The sequence below is a fragment of the Pundamilia nyererei genome, unplaced genomic scaffold (assembly GCF_000239375.1).
Source record: "Pundamilia nyererei isolate P.nyererei 1_Seehausen unplaced genomic scaffold, PunNye1.0 scaffold00087, whole genome shotgun sequence".
Taxonomy (NCBI): domain Eukaryota; kingdom Metazoa; phylum Chordata; class Actinopteri; order Cichliformes; family Cichlidae; genus Pundamilia; species Pundamilia nyererei.
This window is the reverse complement of record NW_005187488.1, coordinates 90862-110594: the sequence shown is the minus strand read 5'-3', so window position 1 is coordinate 110594 and position 19733 is coordinate 90862. Positions and strand designations below refer to the sequence as shown.

The 19733-nt window shown below is 41.6% G+C and overlaps 1 protein-coding gene across 1 annotated transcript in view; it reads right to left on the bottom strand.

Moving 5' to 3' along the window:
- plxdc2b (plexin domain containing 2b) overlaps positions 1–10322 on the bottom strand; it is a 121089-nt gene extending 110767 nt beyond the window's left edge. The window contains exon 1 of the mRNA XM_005738793.2: positions 9593–10322. Coding sequence (XP_005738850.1) covers positions 9593–9686 — 94 coding nt within the window. The 5' untranslated portion in view covers positions 9687–10322. The remainder of the gene's footprint in view (positions 1–9592) is intronic.
- Between the last annotated feature and the right edge of the window lie 9411 nt (positions 10323–19733).

Sequence of the window (19733 nt, the reverse complement as noted above, 5' to 3'; positions counted from 1 at the left end):
GTTTAGCTGATATTTTTCAGACGATAATATTAACACTAACCCTTCAAATGGAGACTCAGAACGGGGATTCACACGTGGCATGGTTTTTGGTACCAGATGGGCTTGTCTGAGCATTTCAGAAACTGCTGATTTGCTGGGAGTTTCCCACAAAGTCATTTCTAGGGTTTACAGAATAGTCAAGAGAAAATATCCAGTGAGGTTTTTCTTCTCTGGGTTGTTGTTGGGAGACGTCAGAAGAGAATCGTAAGACTGCTTCATACTGATGGGAAGGCAACAGTAACTCACGTTCCAACCAACATATCTCTGAACGCACAACACATCGAACCTGAAAGCAGATAGCTACAGCACACCCACGTAAGCTCTTTCTGTTAATGTTTAGGTATGACCACAAATATGGGAGTAAAGCTTAAAACCATCCCAAACCACACTTCACAGAAAAATGTGGCCACAGCTTTTCTAGCAATCGATTAATAACTTTAGTGTGATTGCTGAATTTAGTGCAGTGGTCAGTTATAAGAGTGCATTCCTGAAAAATCTGCTGTTACTAAAGTAAAGCACTGCACACATGACTGATCATTATTACCATGGTACCACTTGATCACTACTCTAAGTAGTAAACTAGTGATAATATATATGCTAACAAGGGCACGTTTTTGGGACTTTTGCTTTTAAAGATTGTTATTCCTGCAACCGACTGGGGACCTGTCCAGGGTGCACCTCGCCTCTCGCCCTATGCTGGCTCAATGGATGTTTTCATAAATATGAAGAACGACACCTTCCTCCAAACCCTCTGACTACCATTTGAATTCAAAGGCGGACCTAATTGAGGAACATGATGTTACTAGATGATTTTAGTGAGAGGTTAATTTGAAGATTCAAAAACACTGGTGCCACAGAACCAAACTGAAGCTAGTTTTTATTTTAACAAAATACTGGAAAGTTTCCACCAGTCCTTGAAACCTAACTAAGTTTACAAGATTAAATCTGTAAATCAAGCCAACCAAGTGCAGGTTTTTGTGTGTGTTTGTGTGTGTGAGAGAAAGGTTTTGCTTTTTGCAAAATAAAGAAAGCAACAAAACAACAGTGAAAACTGCTGCTTAAGGACTAACAGACACATGCACACTGAGCGAGGCGAAGGCATGTAGCAGCATGCCATGAACCCCGTGAGTGACACTTGCTTGAGTGGGGCAAAGCTAAACCACCGCTCCTGCTGGGTGGAGGATATGAAGCCCGCTGCAGGGTGGTGTGACAGGCTGCTCGGTTGGGTTGACACCTTATCTTCTTTCAGCATGCCTGGACCGCCTGAAACATCACACTCTCTTCTCTCCTTCATGATAGCAATGCATGCAATGCTTTGTTCCCCTTTGGAGAGCTGCTGCTTTCAACCTTCCTTATTGAGTGCATCATATCTTTGCATCATTTCAGTGCATACAGGATGCATACAGTTTTCTTATTTTACACAGCTAGGTTATACTATGAGCACTGGTAGGGTTTTTTATGTATTGGGGAAAAAAGGCCCAGAGAGAGGTCACGATGCTACAGTATACAAATAGAGTAAATATATAAGCTGATATGTTTTTTTGAAGGGAAAATTAGATTTCATGATTCTGTAACACCTGCAATTAATTTCTGCAATTACTCCCATTAGACACAAATAAAAAGACATATTGCCATAAAGTGTCAAGCATGAAATCACTCCATCTGTGTTTCCCATCATTACATCTTCAGGATGTTATATGAGGTTTTAGTTAACAGGACTCCTGTTACAGACCCCACAGCTGACTGACAACCAGCCGGCCATTTTATGTTATGCTACACATAAAATTCAGCACTCAAAACCTGACTTTAAATACCAGCGACTTGCTGGCCTGTATCAGGCCAAACCCCTCGAAGACCTCAAACAAAGTGAAGAAAAAAAGATGATCCAGTAAACCTTTGCAAAAGTGCAAAACTAAAAACAAAGGGGCAACACTGTGCAGGTGAATGTATTAACATGGGAGAGATTTACTTCAAAGGCAGCATGCACGTTTGCAAAGGGGCGTCAACATAAAATATGTTGCATTGGATGTTTTGTGGAATTCATTCATAACTATATTTGTTTTGTACTTTGATGTTTTCTGTCACGATCTATTTCACAAGAAGAAACTGAGTCTACAGTAAAGAGGAGAAAAGAGTTTTGGAGTCAGTCCATCTCATCTAATTAATCAGAATTATCAGTGTAGTTTCAATAGGTGGGTCGTGTGGCGGTATGCCAGGTGTACGCAGTCCTGGGAGACAACTGCGGCTCGTTTGCATGAATCAAGAGCACCTCCTCCAAGATAGAAAAACATTCAGCTTTTCAAGAGGCAGTATGGGACTCATTTTATTTTTCAAGGTTTATCGAGACCACACATTACTTTTAGTTGACAAAACAAGAAGATTGAATTTTTGCAGTTTGACAGTCCACTCATACATAATTTACAGGGACATAAACCAGAAGGCGATCGAGGAAAGGCTTCGAGCAGCCTCCAAAAACAGTCAGCCAGCTGTTTTCTAGGATAACACAATCATACAAAAACATTACAAAACTTTTATACCTTCGGTGGCTGTTCTTGTTTCATGGTTGGAATAAAAGGGATAGTACAGTACAGACCTGAGCCTGCATTCAGGTCAGATGCCAGAACAACCGCAACTGGCCAATTTCAGTGTGAGGAGTGGGGACTCCAGAAGAAGGTCATTTCTGTCGCTTGCAGTCTCATTGTTTCAGTCACTACCCTCCTCTCGTGGTTGTAGGTGAGGGTAGAAGCATAGATCAACCAGTAAATCGAAAGCTTCACTATCATGCTCATCTCTCTCATTTTCTCACTCATAAACAAGACTCCGAAATACTTAAAGTCCATAACTTGGGGTAGCAACTCATTCTCAACCAAGCGTGGATACCAGCTTAGAACCACACTCAACTGCAAACCGCCCCAATGCAAGCTGGAGGTCATAATTGGTTTAAACCAACAGAACTACAACTGCATTTTGTCAGCAATGCAAACCAGGGTCATACTATTTATCGGTAATAGATAGCTTGAAACAATAGGTCCAATACTCTGTACCTGAAGCCCTCACTGGGGGAAGTGGTCTTCTCCAAGGTTTTCTCCAAGTCTGCAAAACACACGGAGACAGGCTGGACTATATATCAGTTTAGATATCAGTGTAGTTGCATTGTGAACCAAAGTAGAATCCAACACATGATGTTGTTACTTATAAGTTCCAATACTGATGCGATCCAAAGTTAGCCGTCAGCAGTAACAAACAGGCAGATTTCATCATCTCTAAAATATTGCTGGGATAGTTTTAATACTTCAGACTGAAAGTGGAAAACACGTTGTCATTCTGTTTGTCTTTCACCTGCTGGTGTGTGGAAAGAACGCAGGGCTCACTTCCTATTTAAAAGTACCCTAAAGCTTGGGACATGTTAATAAAACAGTTGTTGAAACATAAAAAAGCTGCAGATATTTTCAATCTTAGTCACAGACACTCAGGGAGGCACACACACTTACAACAGACACTAAAGCAAACAGCAAATCTTCCATGAACTCCAATTCTCACATGGTCTAGTACCAAAATAAACATAGACTGAAACTGACTGCTTAAGTACTGTTTATAAGCCGGGCATTTTGTCCTGGAAAGGCCAAAAACAGAAGAAATGGAAAGTCTGGCTGAGATCCTGGATGGAGTAGTGTGCAGGGCTGTACAGAGGACAGTCAACTGTTGCAAATGCTACACCTTCACACCTCGGTCGAAAAGTGACATCATTGGTTGTTATAATGTGCAATGAATAGAAAACCCTTCAAATAAATTCTATAACAATGACAGAAGATTTGTTTTTATATCCACCCACTAAATACTGTATAATAATCTGTAGACTGTCAATACAAACTCGGTCTGGTTAACATATGTTTGATCCTTTGTCAATGCTACATCCAAATTACTGGAAAATCTGCAAAGCAACTGTGAATTGATACACATTTCCTTCCACTATCATTACACAAACATCAGGAGTCATTGCTGGGGTTAATTTTCCAATCTGCAGTCAATTAACTGCAACAGAACAGCCAGATGAAACCGGCACTAGTGAAGCTTTTATGAGGAGGAATGAAATCAGTGTAAAACAAAATATGTTTCCTAGAACACCAGGTATAGAGAACATATACATATATATATACACACACACATATACATATATATATATATATATATATATATACACACACACATCCTTGAATTCACTCCATGACCACCATGCATCTTGAACTGGATGCAGAAACACAACAAAACCAAAGACAGTGGGCTGACCTCAGGAAAATATAACATGTATGCTTCTTTGCATGCCACCAAATTACATCTCTTCCATGATCCTCAGCTGGAAGAAGAGTAGCTTAAGTCACAGGTTTCTGAGCCAAAAGGTTGGTCCATGTCTCCCTGGGTGCTTTGCTCTTACTTTTCTCTTTCCCTAGAAGCTTATTTAGGTTTAAATACAGAAAACGTCTGGCTTAAGGCCCGATAAGAGTTGAGTTTGCAATGACTCTAGATGTACTGTACAAATATACAAAACTCACCCAGCCAGTCCTAAGTGCATTTAAATGTGCCAAATTTAACAAAACATCAATATTTTATGCCTTATGAATAAGAAAAGACTTTTTTCCACAACTTTTCATCTCTAAAGTTTCCAATCACGCCGTGATTCATTCTGTTCCTGTTGCACTTTGTTTTTTATCATATCCAAACTTCTTCCTCTCAGAAATTCAGTGCATGGACTGCAGCATGTTTAGATTTTTGGGAAAATAAACTGATCCAGAAGCAAATGAGGCATGCAAACACTTAGTCACTTGTAAATGATTGTTGGACGTCTGAGCAGAACATTAGTTTGACAATATGTAACTGCAGAAGAGTGCCCAGGGGAACTGTTTTCCTTTATTGCTACCCTTTATTTTTCCTTCCTATAATCTCAGCTATTAATCATCACTCACTACACTTTAGAGTCCCATATTTTGATATTGTTCTGCTGTTATTGTCTCTTCTTTCACTATGACGGTCAGAAAAGATGGGCAAGTGCCTGTTTTCTAGGCCTCCGTCCTTTCTCAGTTATCCTCTCAAATGTTTCCCAATGCAAAACACAACTCCTCCTACCCAAAATGAAAACTATTGTGCTTGTTCCACTCCTCAGCTTATGATCTATTTCTTACATCCCTCAGCCGAGTCTAAGGGAGGAGCAGATAACAGCCTTACTGTGGTCTACTGGCTGCAATCATCTGCAGAGAGGGGATGTTTCTGATGATTGGAAAATGCTTGTCATCTTTCACTGACATCCAAATTTGCATAGCTTCAACCATCACAAATCTCCTGGTCCTCCATCTGACCGTTTCAAGCTTACTCTACAGACATGATTCTTGCCTAGCAGTAATCATTAAAACTATGTGATAGCTCAAGCAGCATGTTTTAACAACTGGATGTAAAGGAACTTTTGAACCAATAAGAAAAAAGCTTAGAGTAGCTTAACTGCACTGGGCTTCATTAACTAGTGGCCTCTTTGCTTTTTGTTTCTGAGCCTATTGAACTCCGTGTGGCTCTCTAGCCCTCTAAAGCCATCAGCGTGAGCTTCTCCTCGGACTAAAAGGGGCGGAGGGCTGAGCGACAAGGGTCAGGCGTGACTAATGCAAGAACCTGGTGCTGCTGTTGGATGCTACTAAGCGGGGGTGGGTGGGACGATATGCCATGGCCCGCTGTTGCCACATAGAGGGCAGCACAATAAACCCAGCCGCCGTTGCCGCCCCTCCCTGTCTGTCACCCCCTCAGACCACCCCCACCCCCTTCATCCATTCATAGCAGCTCCTTTCAGCAGGTCATTCAGTGGGGCCGGTAAAGAAGCTAGCTCATTCTGTCCGTTCTGAAATGTGCAATGTCAGAAAAAGGGAGAAATGGTGGGGGCGAGATTCCGAGGAGGCTTAAAGAAGGAGAACAACTAAAGAAGACCGAGCTGGAATCTCCTGCTTTGAATCAGCAGGCAGTTTGTGTTGGGAATCACCTCCGAAGCATGACGAAGAGAAGAGGGAAATGTAGCAACACTGCAAATGCAAAGGAATTTGCATTACTAGTGTTGTAAGACACAACTTAGTAGTGGCCACAGGCATCAAATAATGACAATCTGTCACAAGATTGTGGCCACAGCAACACCGCTTTTACACACTGTTGTCATTTTAGCTCAGTCTTTGCTTCCAGTTTAATTAGCGTCTGGTTTAGGGGCGAAAAACTTCTTGATTAGGCTCAGAAAAAGATTGGGGTGATGAAATAAATTAAATAAATTCAAAATATGAATCATCCTTCTCAACATTAAACCTGCTTTGCATCTTTGTACCAATTTGGACTTGGGCTGTGGTGAATCTTTACCCTACCCAGCATTCATGCTTGTGCGTGCTGTTAATTACCTTGTGGTCATGTCCTAGTGTTTCATGTGGTACCAGAAATAAAGAAAATCCTTTGGGGTATTTTTTTTCTGTTTGTTTTTTTTTTCCTCCTGGGCCCTTTATTTCTGTTTTAGTCAATGTTCTTTTTTTTCAGAGTCCTTCCATTTTTCAGTTCTTTGTATATTCCCCCATATTCAGTTCAGCTTAACTCAATTCAGTTTTATTTACATAGCGTCAAGTCACAACAACAGTCGCCTCAAGGCAGTTATATTCCAATAGTTTCGGCAATCTCCCTCCAGCAATCTGCTGATAAATGTGTCTTCATATTGAGGCGATGTTATTTTCTTACCGTTGAATTTAAAACCTGTGGCAAAAAAATAAGTTGGATATGCACGGAAGGAACTGACAGCACTGACCATGCCAAACACCTACAGTACATTTCCACTGTGGTGTGCATCGTGGCACAGCTCACATCGTAAGGTTTCAAAGGGGTCTGTGTTTATGACATAGCCTACAGCGCAGATTTAACACAGTAGTATAAATCCTCTGTTAACAGTAGCATGTGCAATTGTGATGCCACAGGGTCCTAAAAAAGCACATGTTGGGGGTGAGACCTGCCCTGACCCACAGTGTAATGGCATCAAGGAGAGTTTTGTGCATATACCTCTGATGACTTTGACTAAATTCCAATACTGGAATAAATAAGAGAAGGCTCATCTGTCATCATTTTATCTCCAAAGTTTCAGCTTTATTCTGCTTCCACTGGACTTTGTTTATACTGTTGATACTCCAACTTTCCCTCCTGAGCCCAGAATTAAAGGTTTTTTCTTCACCTCTGTTTATGCACAGACTGAAAAGGACTTAAAACAGGTGGGTTTTAAAGCACCTGATGTGCCTGAGATCTCGCATGTTCAAACTTGTAATCTCTGTTTTGTGTCTGAGACAGAGAGAAAGAAACATGTGACTCTGGACACAGAGGTCATCAATAAAAGCTTAGATATGCGGTTTGTTAGCTAGGAACATAGCTAGGTATTTTACCCACAAGAATAAAACCAAGGCATGAAAGTCTTTGATGGCCAGCATGCATTTTTCTTCACAGCTCTCATTTTAATGTGCTTCTGAGTGTGCGCCTGTAGGACTGCAAAGGCAGCTGCTGGCAGCGTGATGGATGAGGAGCGTCATGTTGGAGCTGGAGACGTCCACAGTCGCTGCAGCCTGTAAGCTTTTTAACCCTCTATCAGCCTCTTCCAGCCCGTGAAGAAACCCCACTCCCAGCATCCGCAACGAAATGAAATTCCACACACAACCGCAATCTTAGCACATTAACAGCCTTCAGCAAAGGCTTTTAAATCAGACCACATCATTACATGAGTCAAGACTCTCTCTCACGCTCTCCTTCTTATTCCCCTATCGCACATGCAGATACTCTCCAGGCTCTGGTGGAACATCTCTTTTTCCACTCGGAGAAAAGCAGCAGAGTGAAAATTAACCCCAAAATCAGTGTCAATTTTCTGAGAGTGCCCCTGTTGAGTGTATCTCTGGGTGAACATCCAGAGCCACAGACTGAAAGCTTTTAAAAAAAACAAATCCTAATGCACTCACAGGATGTTGTGTAATTTCGCCCAGATGTGTTCCACAACTCATCTAACTAATAAAGAAGAAGGGAATGTTTCCACCATTGCTGTGATCTCAGCTTCTAGTGGAGTTGCTCAGCCACTTTCAGAGGGCCTGCGAGCTTTTCTAAATGTGAATGGTGCATTATATCATCCCAGAGGACCTACAGAGAGTGGAAGAGTCCACCTGCACTCTGTTAATACAGGCCTATCTAAAGAAGGGCAGGGGTTGCTTCTTCCAGCGGATTTGAGGTCAGCCCACGGCAAGGGAAGCACCTCACCCAGATATCTAAAAATATTGTCCCACATACAGTTTTGCTGCATCCAGCTCAAGCAGGAGATGGACTGATGAAGGACTCCGAGTGTAGCGCTGGTTTGGTGGGCATTCCTGTAATCTCTCTACCTCTAAAACAAGCTTTAATACCAGGCGAAGGAAATGAGCCGACAATTTAATCTAAGCTCTGAGCCTGGAGTGTGGCAGGATTCGTAAATGAGACTGTGAGAGTGTAAAAAACACGAGCAGCACGTGCATGCCCCTGTGCAAACCACCACATACGCAGCTGATAGCATCGCGCTCTCTCTCTCTCCCAAACAGGGCCAAACAGCCCTGTGGTCTGCACTCACACACACATGCGAGTTGAATTTACAGTCACTGTCAGCAGTTGAACATTTCTCTAACCACTATCTGATACGTGATGAAGATCTGCTGCCAGCAATAAAAAAGCCCTGGGAAACACGAGCTGGCCAGTGCGAACAGAACCGATGCTGGCACGAACTTCTCCCACCGAGGGCAAACTGACGTGGGATGGGCTTCAGTGTGTGTGTGTGTGTGTGTGTGTGTGTGTGTGTGTGTGTGTGTGTGTGTTTGTTGGGGGGTTCAGGTGGACTACAGTAGGGATATTGTTTGCACAGGAATCCTGATTCTCCAGTATGGACTTTGTCTTACAATCAAGGACATCAACAGGATGAACATCTAGGTATCCAACCTGAACCTTAAATAAAAGTAAGAACTGTGAAAAGTTGCACATGGTTGACACTTCCACCTTACATGTCAGAGTGGGAAGAACAAGGAAGAGGAAGCTTGTTGTGCTTCTGCACAAGCTGAATTAATGCGAAAACACAAAAAATCAAGCGAGCTCGGAGGCAGTGCATAAGAACATGCAGGAAAAGCAAAGCAATTAAGTGAACCTTGTAGTAGTTGGGAAATTATGATAATTAGCATCAGATCAAGTCTACTCGAAAGGGAGTAAGTTAGTGGGTCATGACAGCCTTCTTTAGGCTAATGAATTCTTAAAATAAAAAGGAGACAGGATGTTTGTCCACTCTTTTTTTTAAAACACACAAGTGGATCTCTGCAGCAGCAAACAATGAATTCTGCGCGTAAAACAATCTCACGCAGAGGCTAACCAGCAGTCCACCTGTGTCTGCATCATTTCTCCTGCACGCTTTGCAGAGGAGACTTATGCACGAACTTGACTCTTTAAGGCACAGATCTCAACTCGGTCCTAGCAGGTTAATGCCTGATGGCTAACGCGGTCTTCTTACCGTTACTGGCTGTGATCTCGGCTTGCACATTCCACACACACTGCAAAACTAAAACAACTCCAACAAAAAGGTCGAACGTCTTCACGGGCGCCATATCCAAGTTCCCGCTGCCGATTTCTGCTCAGTATCCCGATTTTTTTCTTCTTCTTCGTCTTCTTTTAGAGTCCGTCTCTGTCACGCACAGACACCGCTTCCCCGAGAAGACTCCGTAACTCTCCTGCCTGTCCTGCTGCTTTTAAAAGGGAAACCTGCCTGCGCTGCACTGAGCTGTTTTTTTTTGTTCCAGCGTGTGCCACGCCGCGCGCTCCTGGACAGTAAACGCGCTCTCCGCCTCCAAAATTAAGCAAAAATAAATACCAGCAAACAAAGTGACCGCATAAATACGAATCTCAGTCCTTGCACTGTAATGTCATCCCACAGGACGGAGATGCAGAGCGTTAGTCAGACAAATAAAGGCTAAAAATGCGCTCCTGGAGAAGAGTGCGCTCTCGCCGTCATCAACTCCTCAGAGCCAATGACCCTTCTTCTTCTGTTTGATGCTCCGGGTGTGCAGAAGCTGGGGAGGCAAACCCAGCGAGCTGTCGCGGACACAGGCAGGTATTTGAGTGACGTGGGAAAATATTGCGAGCGGAAATACTTTGGAGGTTCAGGATGACGCATTTGTCGACTGAAGGCTCCCCGGTGGACAAAAGGGACTTTCACTCAGAGGGGCTTGTTTTTATGAAAGATGGAGCAATAGACACAGCAGACTTTGGCTGTACAGAAGTACAGACTGGCTCTATTTTTAGTGTCCGTCTTACTTCTTTTCCTCCTTGTGCATTTCTTTCAATTAAGAAAAATCTGTAGACTCCACTTCTGTCCCATCGCTCACCTTTCCCCTAGACTCAGGTGATTGAACTGTGAGAGCGCCCTCTTCAGATACATAACATTAACACTTTTGTTCTATTGGAAATAGCTTACTTCTTCACTGATGGTGAAAATACATGAAATAGAAACCGGACTTTTTCTGTTTAAATGCACATTATCTTTTCCTGTGACTAAATATGTGGAAAACTTTTGAAACCATAACCGATAAATAAAATGAGCTATGCGTTAACTCCAAAGTGATGTTACTTAATTACACTTAATTAAGCTTAAGCATCAGTTAGATCTTAGCTCTAGAGGTAAAATTCCGTATTAAATCTCCGGTAAACAAAGTTGCAAAATACTACAAGCAAAAATCAAAATGCACTGATTTTAATTTTTAGTAAAGTAGAACGAGGAGCTTGGTTGCAGGATCATTAGTCCACCCATTTGGGAGGAGCTGATAGTACAGCCATTAATTCTCCACGTAATAAAGAACTGGATTAGGTGGTTTGAGCATCTGACTAGGTTGCTTCTTGGACACCTTGGCATTTCCTGCTAGGAGGAGGCCCAGGACACGCTAAAGAAGTCATATCTGTATACTGGCTTCGGCAGTGTCCCCCAGCCCCTCAGCTTTGGCCGGGGAGAGGGAGGTTGGAACGTCACTGATCTGGTGTCTCTGATAATACTGCTGCATTTGGGATCAGTATCCATATAAATACCCAAATGGATGGATGGATGCAATGATTTGCTGTGTAAAAGGTAAACAGGAATAAAATCACAAATCCAGAATATTTGAAAAATCAGATTTTACAGCCTCACAGTCTCAGAAACAGAATAGCAGGACCAATTTTTAGGGAGGTAATGTTCTGATTTTCATGTTTCAAACTACATGATAACACCAGCATGTTTTCCTTCATTATATTCAGAATTTCCCCCCCACAGATATATCAGCTGATAATATCTTCCACCAGTCAGGCTCTATAATTTTCTATCTACATGTCAAAAAGCAGTTCTAATATAATTAGGACGACTTATAAAAGCACCAAGCTGCTAGAAACACGTTAAATATGTTTCCTGAGCTGTTTCACCGCAGGCTCTTCGGCCCCCAAAACATATGATTTGTGGTAATAGCTAAATGTAATTCATAGAAAAATATTACTTTCTGATTGTCACAGCATTTGAATCCAGACATGCGAAACCAGAAGACGTACGTTGATGATGATCCCTCTCTTGGCTGTGTGTTTTTCGCTTTTCCCTGAAACAGACATTTGAGGGCAAGAACTTGGAAACCTTTCATGAGAGGGAAGGTTTCTTTTCTTTTATTCCAAAGCACCTTTCTTTGCTCTCGGGACTGCTCACTATACTTGTTCTTTTCTCATTGGTTAGTTGGCACTCCTCTTGCGCAGGAAGGATAACTTGGACCACATGCTTGTTCCAATTAAAACACTCGCTGTGGGAATTCAGAAGCTGCCCTAGAGTCACGGAAAAGCTTAATATAAAGAAGACACCTTTGCACAAAGGACCCCATTATGATGCATTTGGCTGCTTTAAGCATCTCGAACATTTAAAGGTTTTTTTTGTGTGTGTGTGTGTGCCTACAAACCTCAGTGGAGAAAAAGATGAAAACAGTTGTAAAAATCTGAGAGGACAAATATTTTGCACAACTCAGGCCCCTTAAACAAAACAGATCAATAAATACCAATTAACTCTATAGCTTTGTCAGTAATTAGTCATTACCTTGATTAGCCTCCCTGTCCACTTAGATTCATACAGAGCAGCATCTGCCAACAGTGCAACAGTGATGAGATGGGGATTTGTTTCTGCACTAAATACATTTTACTGTGGCACCAAAACAATCAGATTTGTCTCTTAGAATCATCACTTTCCCTTTTTTCTCTAGAAATATTTCTGAAAACGTGATAATCAATCATAAAATAATTAAGAAATGAAACAGATGGAAAACAGTAAAAAATATGAGACACGTGCAATAACTCCAGATCTCCAGATATCATGTTTTAATCCTTCTTCAGTATCAAAGTAACTTATTGACAGCTGTATCGTCATGATGATATGGCAAAGACAAACGGATAATTGTTAACTGAACATATTTATTTGGGCCAAACTGGTGAAGTGTCACAAAATCTTCTAGTTTACTTCCCTGAGACATTAAGCAATCCACAGTTAAAGCTGCAAGAGAAACTACCAGGAAAGGTCAGGAGTAGGAGGTGAACTACTGCCTAACTCACAGCAGTCAGTGAAGTTTTTTCATTCAGTGTCTTTATTACTTTTAAGAATAGGGGACAAACCTGTTTGGATTCATGTCAAAAACATATACTGCACTGAAATAACATGTGAAATGTCCTTAAAAGTAGTGTGTGATGAAAATGGCATAGAAAGAAACTGTTCCAGGTAAGGTATTTGATGGAGTTTAGTTTGGAAATAAAGAGAAATAAAGTTAACATTTGAAATCTTAATATATATGTCTTAGTGTGTTAATTGTTTTGAAAGAATAGGAATTACTGAGGTACGGCAATGGCATGTGTCATCAGAATCAGAATCAGCATACTTTATTAATCCCTAAGGAAATTATGTGGGTTACAGTTGCTCCAATACAGTACAAGAAAGAGACTAAACTATCTGACAATGCAATGTGTTGCAGATGTATTGTCATGTGCCATTTATGTGGCCCAAAATCATTAGCAAGCCAGGCTGAACATTGTATCGTGTGGGCCTGAAATTTGGTGGGCGTGTGACTGACATGCAGAAGCCAGTGTGGCCCATAAACTGCAGCTGTGGGGCACATCTGGGCCAAAAATTCATTTTGATCTGGGTACCATGATCAACTTTATTTATATTTCAATTTTGTGTTATAATCTGGATATTTCTTTATTAGACCTATTTTTATTAGTAGGGGTATTTTGTAATATGTTGTATTATTTAGTATTGGTACTTTAACTTGTTTGATCTGGTCCTGTAGTAGAGAGATCCTTCAGACGCTTAGTTTTGAAGGATCTGAAGGATCCCTTTTCACATAAATGGAGGCCATTTATGTGATAAGGGAAAGCCCATCTCTGAAATGAGGAGGGGGCCTAAGGGTACATCTTTCACCATCTTACAATGTTGTGATTGCAGCCATTCCCCAACTCTCTGTGAATGGTACCAATGGCCATTGATCAGTGGTTGTTCATCAGCGGTGATAGTTTCAGTCATTATGCAAATGTACTGTTTATAAGATTTGGAGAAACCTGCAGTCAGCTGAGACTGAAGAAGTCACTTGGATGAGTGACGAAACGTTTCTCCCACTGAAAACTCTACATCCAGATGAACAGAATCAACTTTTGGGAGCTTAGTTCTGTTATTTGTGTGAGCACTTCACTTTTAGGGATGTGCAAAAAAATGACAAAAAAAGAGGGAGAATGTTTTGACATGCATTTTCTCTACTTTCCTCTAAAACAGCTGTAGGAGACATTGTTATGATCATAAGACTCAAATAAATTTCTGCTGACAGCACCTGTCCACGATTGTGGCTCATTCATTTCCTCAGATAAATCCCAATCACCCCCGGCACGATTGGTTCAAACACACACCCCTTCTCCAGTTACAGGGGCTTACATCAAGTGACTGCAGCGCAAACACAAACAATCCCACCCAGGTAGGGATACACAATGCGCTGCCCTGTGATGTATTCCCTCATAAAAGGAGATTATTGCTGACACGTGCAGTGTGGCTATTTAAGCTGTAAAACATCTTTTAATCAGATGCAGTCCAGTGTCACCATGCCATGTGATTTAGCTCCCGGGGCTCCACACATGCTCTGCAGCTCTAATCGTCACAGCACTCGAGTCTCAGCAGCCACAGCTCTGCTGCTGTAATCGCCCCCTTCCCCAACTTCTGCAGAAACAAGCTGACCACTCTGAAAATCTCCCACAGCATCCTCCTTCAGTATCTCCCTAAGCCACCACCCCCCCTTCCCCCAACCCCTTCCAGTGTGACATAAAGCAGGATCAGACACAGTCACTCAGTGAACTTTTGCTTGGCTGCACACCACACCACACTTTGCCTCTCCAGGGGGACTTTAAAGAGCATCAAAACGTCTGTGACGAAATCAGTGAAGTGAAATGGGAGGAATCAAGAGCTGCTGGTCTGAGGGTGGTGGAAAGTGTGAATTTTCCAGCGAGTGTTTGTGCCTAGAGACTGTCCCCACATGTTGAGTTGCAGCGCATTTATGATGTTTGGCCACTTAAAAAAGCGGAGAACAAAGAGGCCGTGTGGCAGTCAGACACCAACAAACTGAGAAGAACAAGCGCCGCTCTGTTTTGGCCTTTCCATTAGAGCATTGCTTATTATTACCTTTTCCGTCTCGCTGCAAATATTAAGGAGACCCGAAAGCACACAATAATTGCGCTTTGCTTTGAGTGGAAACTTGAAAATGCTTTGCTCTATTGCACAGTCGTATTTAGAAGTGGTGAGCCTGGATAGCAGGAAACTTATAATCACATGAATCAGACAGACAGCCTCGCCTGTGGCACAAACAAACCTGGAAATGCACACAAATGCAATTTAAAAGTTCAATAAAGAAACTGTTTATGCTTGTTTTTCTTCTTCTTGTGACGTCTTCTCCATCCTGGTCCATTCCTGCTCTGTTAGGGAGCGGGGCCAGATCGCAAAACTACACCTGAGCAGCAGAGGCTTCGAGCCATGTTTATGTCATGTGATTAGGTCCCCCTTGTAAACAGGGGCAACCGTGTCAACGTCCAGGCTGTGAAAACACATTGGTGGATTTGTACTTTTCACACTTCATAATAAGAAAGCGCCAAACAAACATGGCTGCCACAGTTCAGTCAAAACAACTGATCAGTAAGATCATCTCTACAGTCACACAGCTGTGTGTGTTAAATTAAGCATGGTAACTATGGCAATCTTTCCCATCCTTTCCATCCATCTGACCACAAATAAACATGGCGGCTGCTTTTTTCCACTTTTTAATGCATCCACTAGCGAGTTGTTTTTGTCTTTTTTTGTTTTTAAACCAAAGCCAAAAAACAATAAAAGTGCCTTTTCTAGACCAATATTCAACAAAAATCTAACTGAATTCATGTGCATATTAGATAGATAGATCCTCCTCCTGCAAGTCACATGGTTTGTTATACATGGACTCTTTTTAAAGAATATATGAACGTCATCCCTGTAAACAGCTTGCAGGTGTTTGGATAAAGCATCGATCTCTCAACCATAGGCTATCTTTAGCCAATCAGATCAATTAATCAGGATCTGGTGAGGAAAACCAGCTTGCAGTCTGAATAGCCTTGCAAGCCAGCAGCGAGTTCATATAGCCAGCTTGGGAGTTACAATATCATTAGAAAATTACTGCAGTCTTTGTAAGAACACTTTATGCATAAATGCAGGCAGTCACATAAATAAAAGAGGAGATGACTCATCTGTTGCTACAGAGCTTAGCTGCAAACGTAATGACCTTTAGTTCCTCAGAGGAAGCTGATTTGACCACACAGCTTGTGATCTCACACGACTGTGATCTTGTGAGGCCTCACGGGGCAATCATAACATCTGAACTGTGACTGGTTAGACTTGACAGACTGTACGGCTCATCAGGAATGAGATGTCAGAGGCAGAATACCCAATACCCCATTCAAAGCAACCGTAATCACTGCAACAGGAGTCACTATGACGTCATTCTGCAGCTCCACTTATCTCTATAAGAAGGTTTTTGTTGTGCATTTTTCTCTGTGTTTGTTTTACATACCAGAAATGTTTACTGCCAGCTGCTGCACGCATCTGTGATTACCAAAAGACAACGGAGACCAAATCAAAAGTTAAGAAGAGAATAAATAAAGGGATGTGAGTTATGTGCAAGTCTTGACTCACACTTCTTCTTTTGTTCTCCACATGTATCGCGTAATTTTTGTGCCACTATTCTGAGCGCAAGTAAAAAAAAATAATTGCAGGTGCAAGTGTTGCATTTTGAGGAGAAATTTATTTTGAGCAAAGAAAAGCTAAATTTGCCAATTTGCGCCAGAAAGAGGAAATCAGCAGATGTCGCGCTAAAGCAGCACGTTCAAGCTTGATAAGCTGTTGTTAGAATTTATTTAATATTACTTTCTAGTATCAGCTGATGTTTTCTGGAGCCACAGCTGTAAAAGCTGCTGGCCATGATATCGGTTTGGATATGCGGTGAGAGGGAAACATGAAAGTGATACAAATCATACATATATACCAACAAGACAGTGTACGTCACTGTCACAACAGCGTTTGTTTTAGTTCAAAGGCTTTATGGTTTTTCCTGTAATACCTGGTGGTGTAGTCCGTTCAGCTTTATATATTATGTTTAACCCGAGTGACCACCCGGTCAGCTGGTGGGTAACAGGCATCTCCGAAAACGTTAGAGCACTTATGCAAATATGTGATGTCTTGATAAATCGATCAGATATTTGAAGTTTACACAGCACCATTCTCGCATGAAAATATCTTAAAAGTTTATTTTGTGACCCAGACAGAGTAATATTTCAAACTCCGCCACTCTGTGTTCCTCCGCCACTGCCTCGTTTGAGTTTTGGACGAAATGGATTCTGGTATATTGCATTTCGTCATTTCGAGCTGATTGGAGACGAAAACAGCCAATCAGATTTTTTTTGCATCCAAGTCTGTGATTGGCTGGTTTTGTGGCACAAATATAACGGTGTACAGAAAGAGTTGAACGCGCACGGGCAGAAATGTTGAGAGCGCAAGCAACACATTGCCAGCGAGCGCTAGTGCAAAAACTGAGCAAGAGGGGCTGCTATTGTGTGTGTGTGTGTGTATGGATACCAGCAAACACTGAAATACATTTTTTGCACGCAGCAATGAATTTTGTTCACTCAAATTTAGCTTTTCTTCACTCAAAATTTATTTCTCCTCAAAATGCAACACTTGCACCTGCAATTTTTTTTACGTGCGCTCATAATAGTGGCACAAACATAATGCCATACCACATGTCCATTTTCCTAAATTTTGTAAGGTCACACTGCACACTATGGTGAAATATGCCAAATTTTCATGTTGGGGATAATCTTGTTTGTACAAAAAATGCAATTTTAAGACTGTAAAACTGTTATCTTTGGCATTATCTTTGACCTTCAGAAAGCCTGGAGAATGATTGCTCAAGACCAACATTAGAAGATAGTCTGGCTCCTTAGAGGAGGGATGAATCAGGAGTTTTGCAGCAAGAAAGAGTTGCTCCGTGACCATAAATGTGCAAATATTTCAACAATAATGTTTTGCTACTTTGTTTTCCATTAGGTAATAATTCGGTGACATTTTTTCTGTTTCAAGCTTGTTTGCTGTCAAATGTCTGAATAACTTTTTGATCCTGTCACTGTGAACAGTCCACCACCCCCCAACATGATAACCACAATGAGCATCAGATTGTTCAGACTGACATTTAGAAAAATGTCTTTACTATCTCAGTCAAAGAGAAATGTGTGGTTAGTTGCAAGCTCCTCTGAATACTGAAAGGATTACACAGAAGATAAATATAAAAAATGGGTTGCTGGGCTTTTTTTTATAACCTGCTGCAGTACAACTATTACATGTTACATGTTTTTCAATATTGTATAAAGAAACCTAATTAAGCAAGCAGTAATGCATCGATGTACTGGACAGGTCGACATTTACTGCATATCAGAATAACGGTGTAATCGGTTGTACAAGGTACATAAAACTCCTCTTTCAAGTCATAATTAAGCTTTACTGTACAACACAGGAGGCAGTTAAAGTGTAGATTAAACTCTTTCAGTGCTTCTAAACCACAAGAGATCCAATCAGAAAAAGCCCGCTAGTGTCTTCATTCCTTAGCCGTCTGTGGATGCAGACCTGGAGGTTTTTCTGGAAACTCAATGATGAACGGTCAGGATGGCCCCCTGGGCTCATCGCCATCCACTCCTACTGAGAAGAAACAGACAATTTCCTCTGCACTCAGCCAGAGAGGATGAGAGAACCAATTCTGAGCCATCTTTATAAGGGAAAGAGATAAATTTCACCTTGGCCTGACAGGGTTACTTGGTACCTCAAGCCCACAATTGCAGTGAGAGACAAATCTAGGATAACAGCCCAGGAGGAGAGAGCTCGGAAATGTCTGAACAGGTATGCAAATGATGCACAAGTCAGCTGGTGTTTTGACAGAAAGTGTCCTCCAAGGCTATCACAGGAACTCTGCAGGAACATTTTCACTGTGTAGGCCTCTCGAAGCGGAGAGGTACACAAACAAAACGGTGACCTCTAGATGGACTCTGCTTGGTGATTAGCAAAAGTGTGACAACAATGGCCCCGGTGAGAAAAGCTGACTAACGTTGCTTCAGCAACAACACAAGGACAAAGGCTGGTGGCGTGTAGCAGCTCTCCTGCGCGCTATTGAAAAGCGCAAATAACGAAAGTACCAGAGAGATGCTTGCCCCGGACAAAAAAAAGAGATAGCTGCACATTCCCTGTCAGCAGGCCCTCGTATGAGAGTGCGAGGCAAGGCAAGTAGAAGGGAGATTTGTTTGCGCGAGCATGTGGTGGCATGTTAGTAGGAAAGGTTTTTGTGTAGGGCATTGATTGTTGTCATGTCAGGTCAAAAGTCAGCAGAGTGAGACAAATAAACGTTGATGGAGAGGCCGTGAAAAGGCTGAGCTGGTGATGTTTGTGATTCAGAGGGAGATGGAGGTGCATTTGTGTGGCTTGTTGGGGAAAAGCAAGTAATATAAATGTCAGTAATGATACATCTAATGCATAACTTTAACATCTTTTTAACTCAAAATTCTGAATTTGTATAGTTTCTGCATAATTAGTGAGTAAAATTAAACAGTAATTAGGGCAATTACTTATGTAAGCTATAACGGCTATAGAAGCCACATGTTAAAATGCTAACACAGCACTTTGCCTTTGGAGCAGCCTATCTACAATTACTGACTAATACAAATTAGTGATTAAAAAGTGATTAAACTGTCCAACAGTTAATATTGCACATTAAAATCAATACATTAATCTTTGGAGGTGTTTCTGCATCTGTTTTTTCTTCTCAGCTATGATAGTAAGCATTAATTTAGCCATTTTTTTCCTGTCATGATTAAGTCTGTCACCTCATTAGTTATTTGTAAAATAATTCACCCGATGTGGACTAATAATAAAAACTGATACTCTTTGATTAATGAAGTAATTACAGCTAAGGATCAATAGGTTAAACTGGTTTTGGGGCAAGGGTACCTAGACCTGGTTCTTAGAGTACGCTTGGGGAGTGTGATTGTGTGTACAGTGTCTCTTT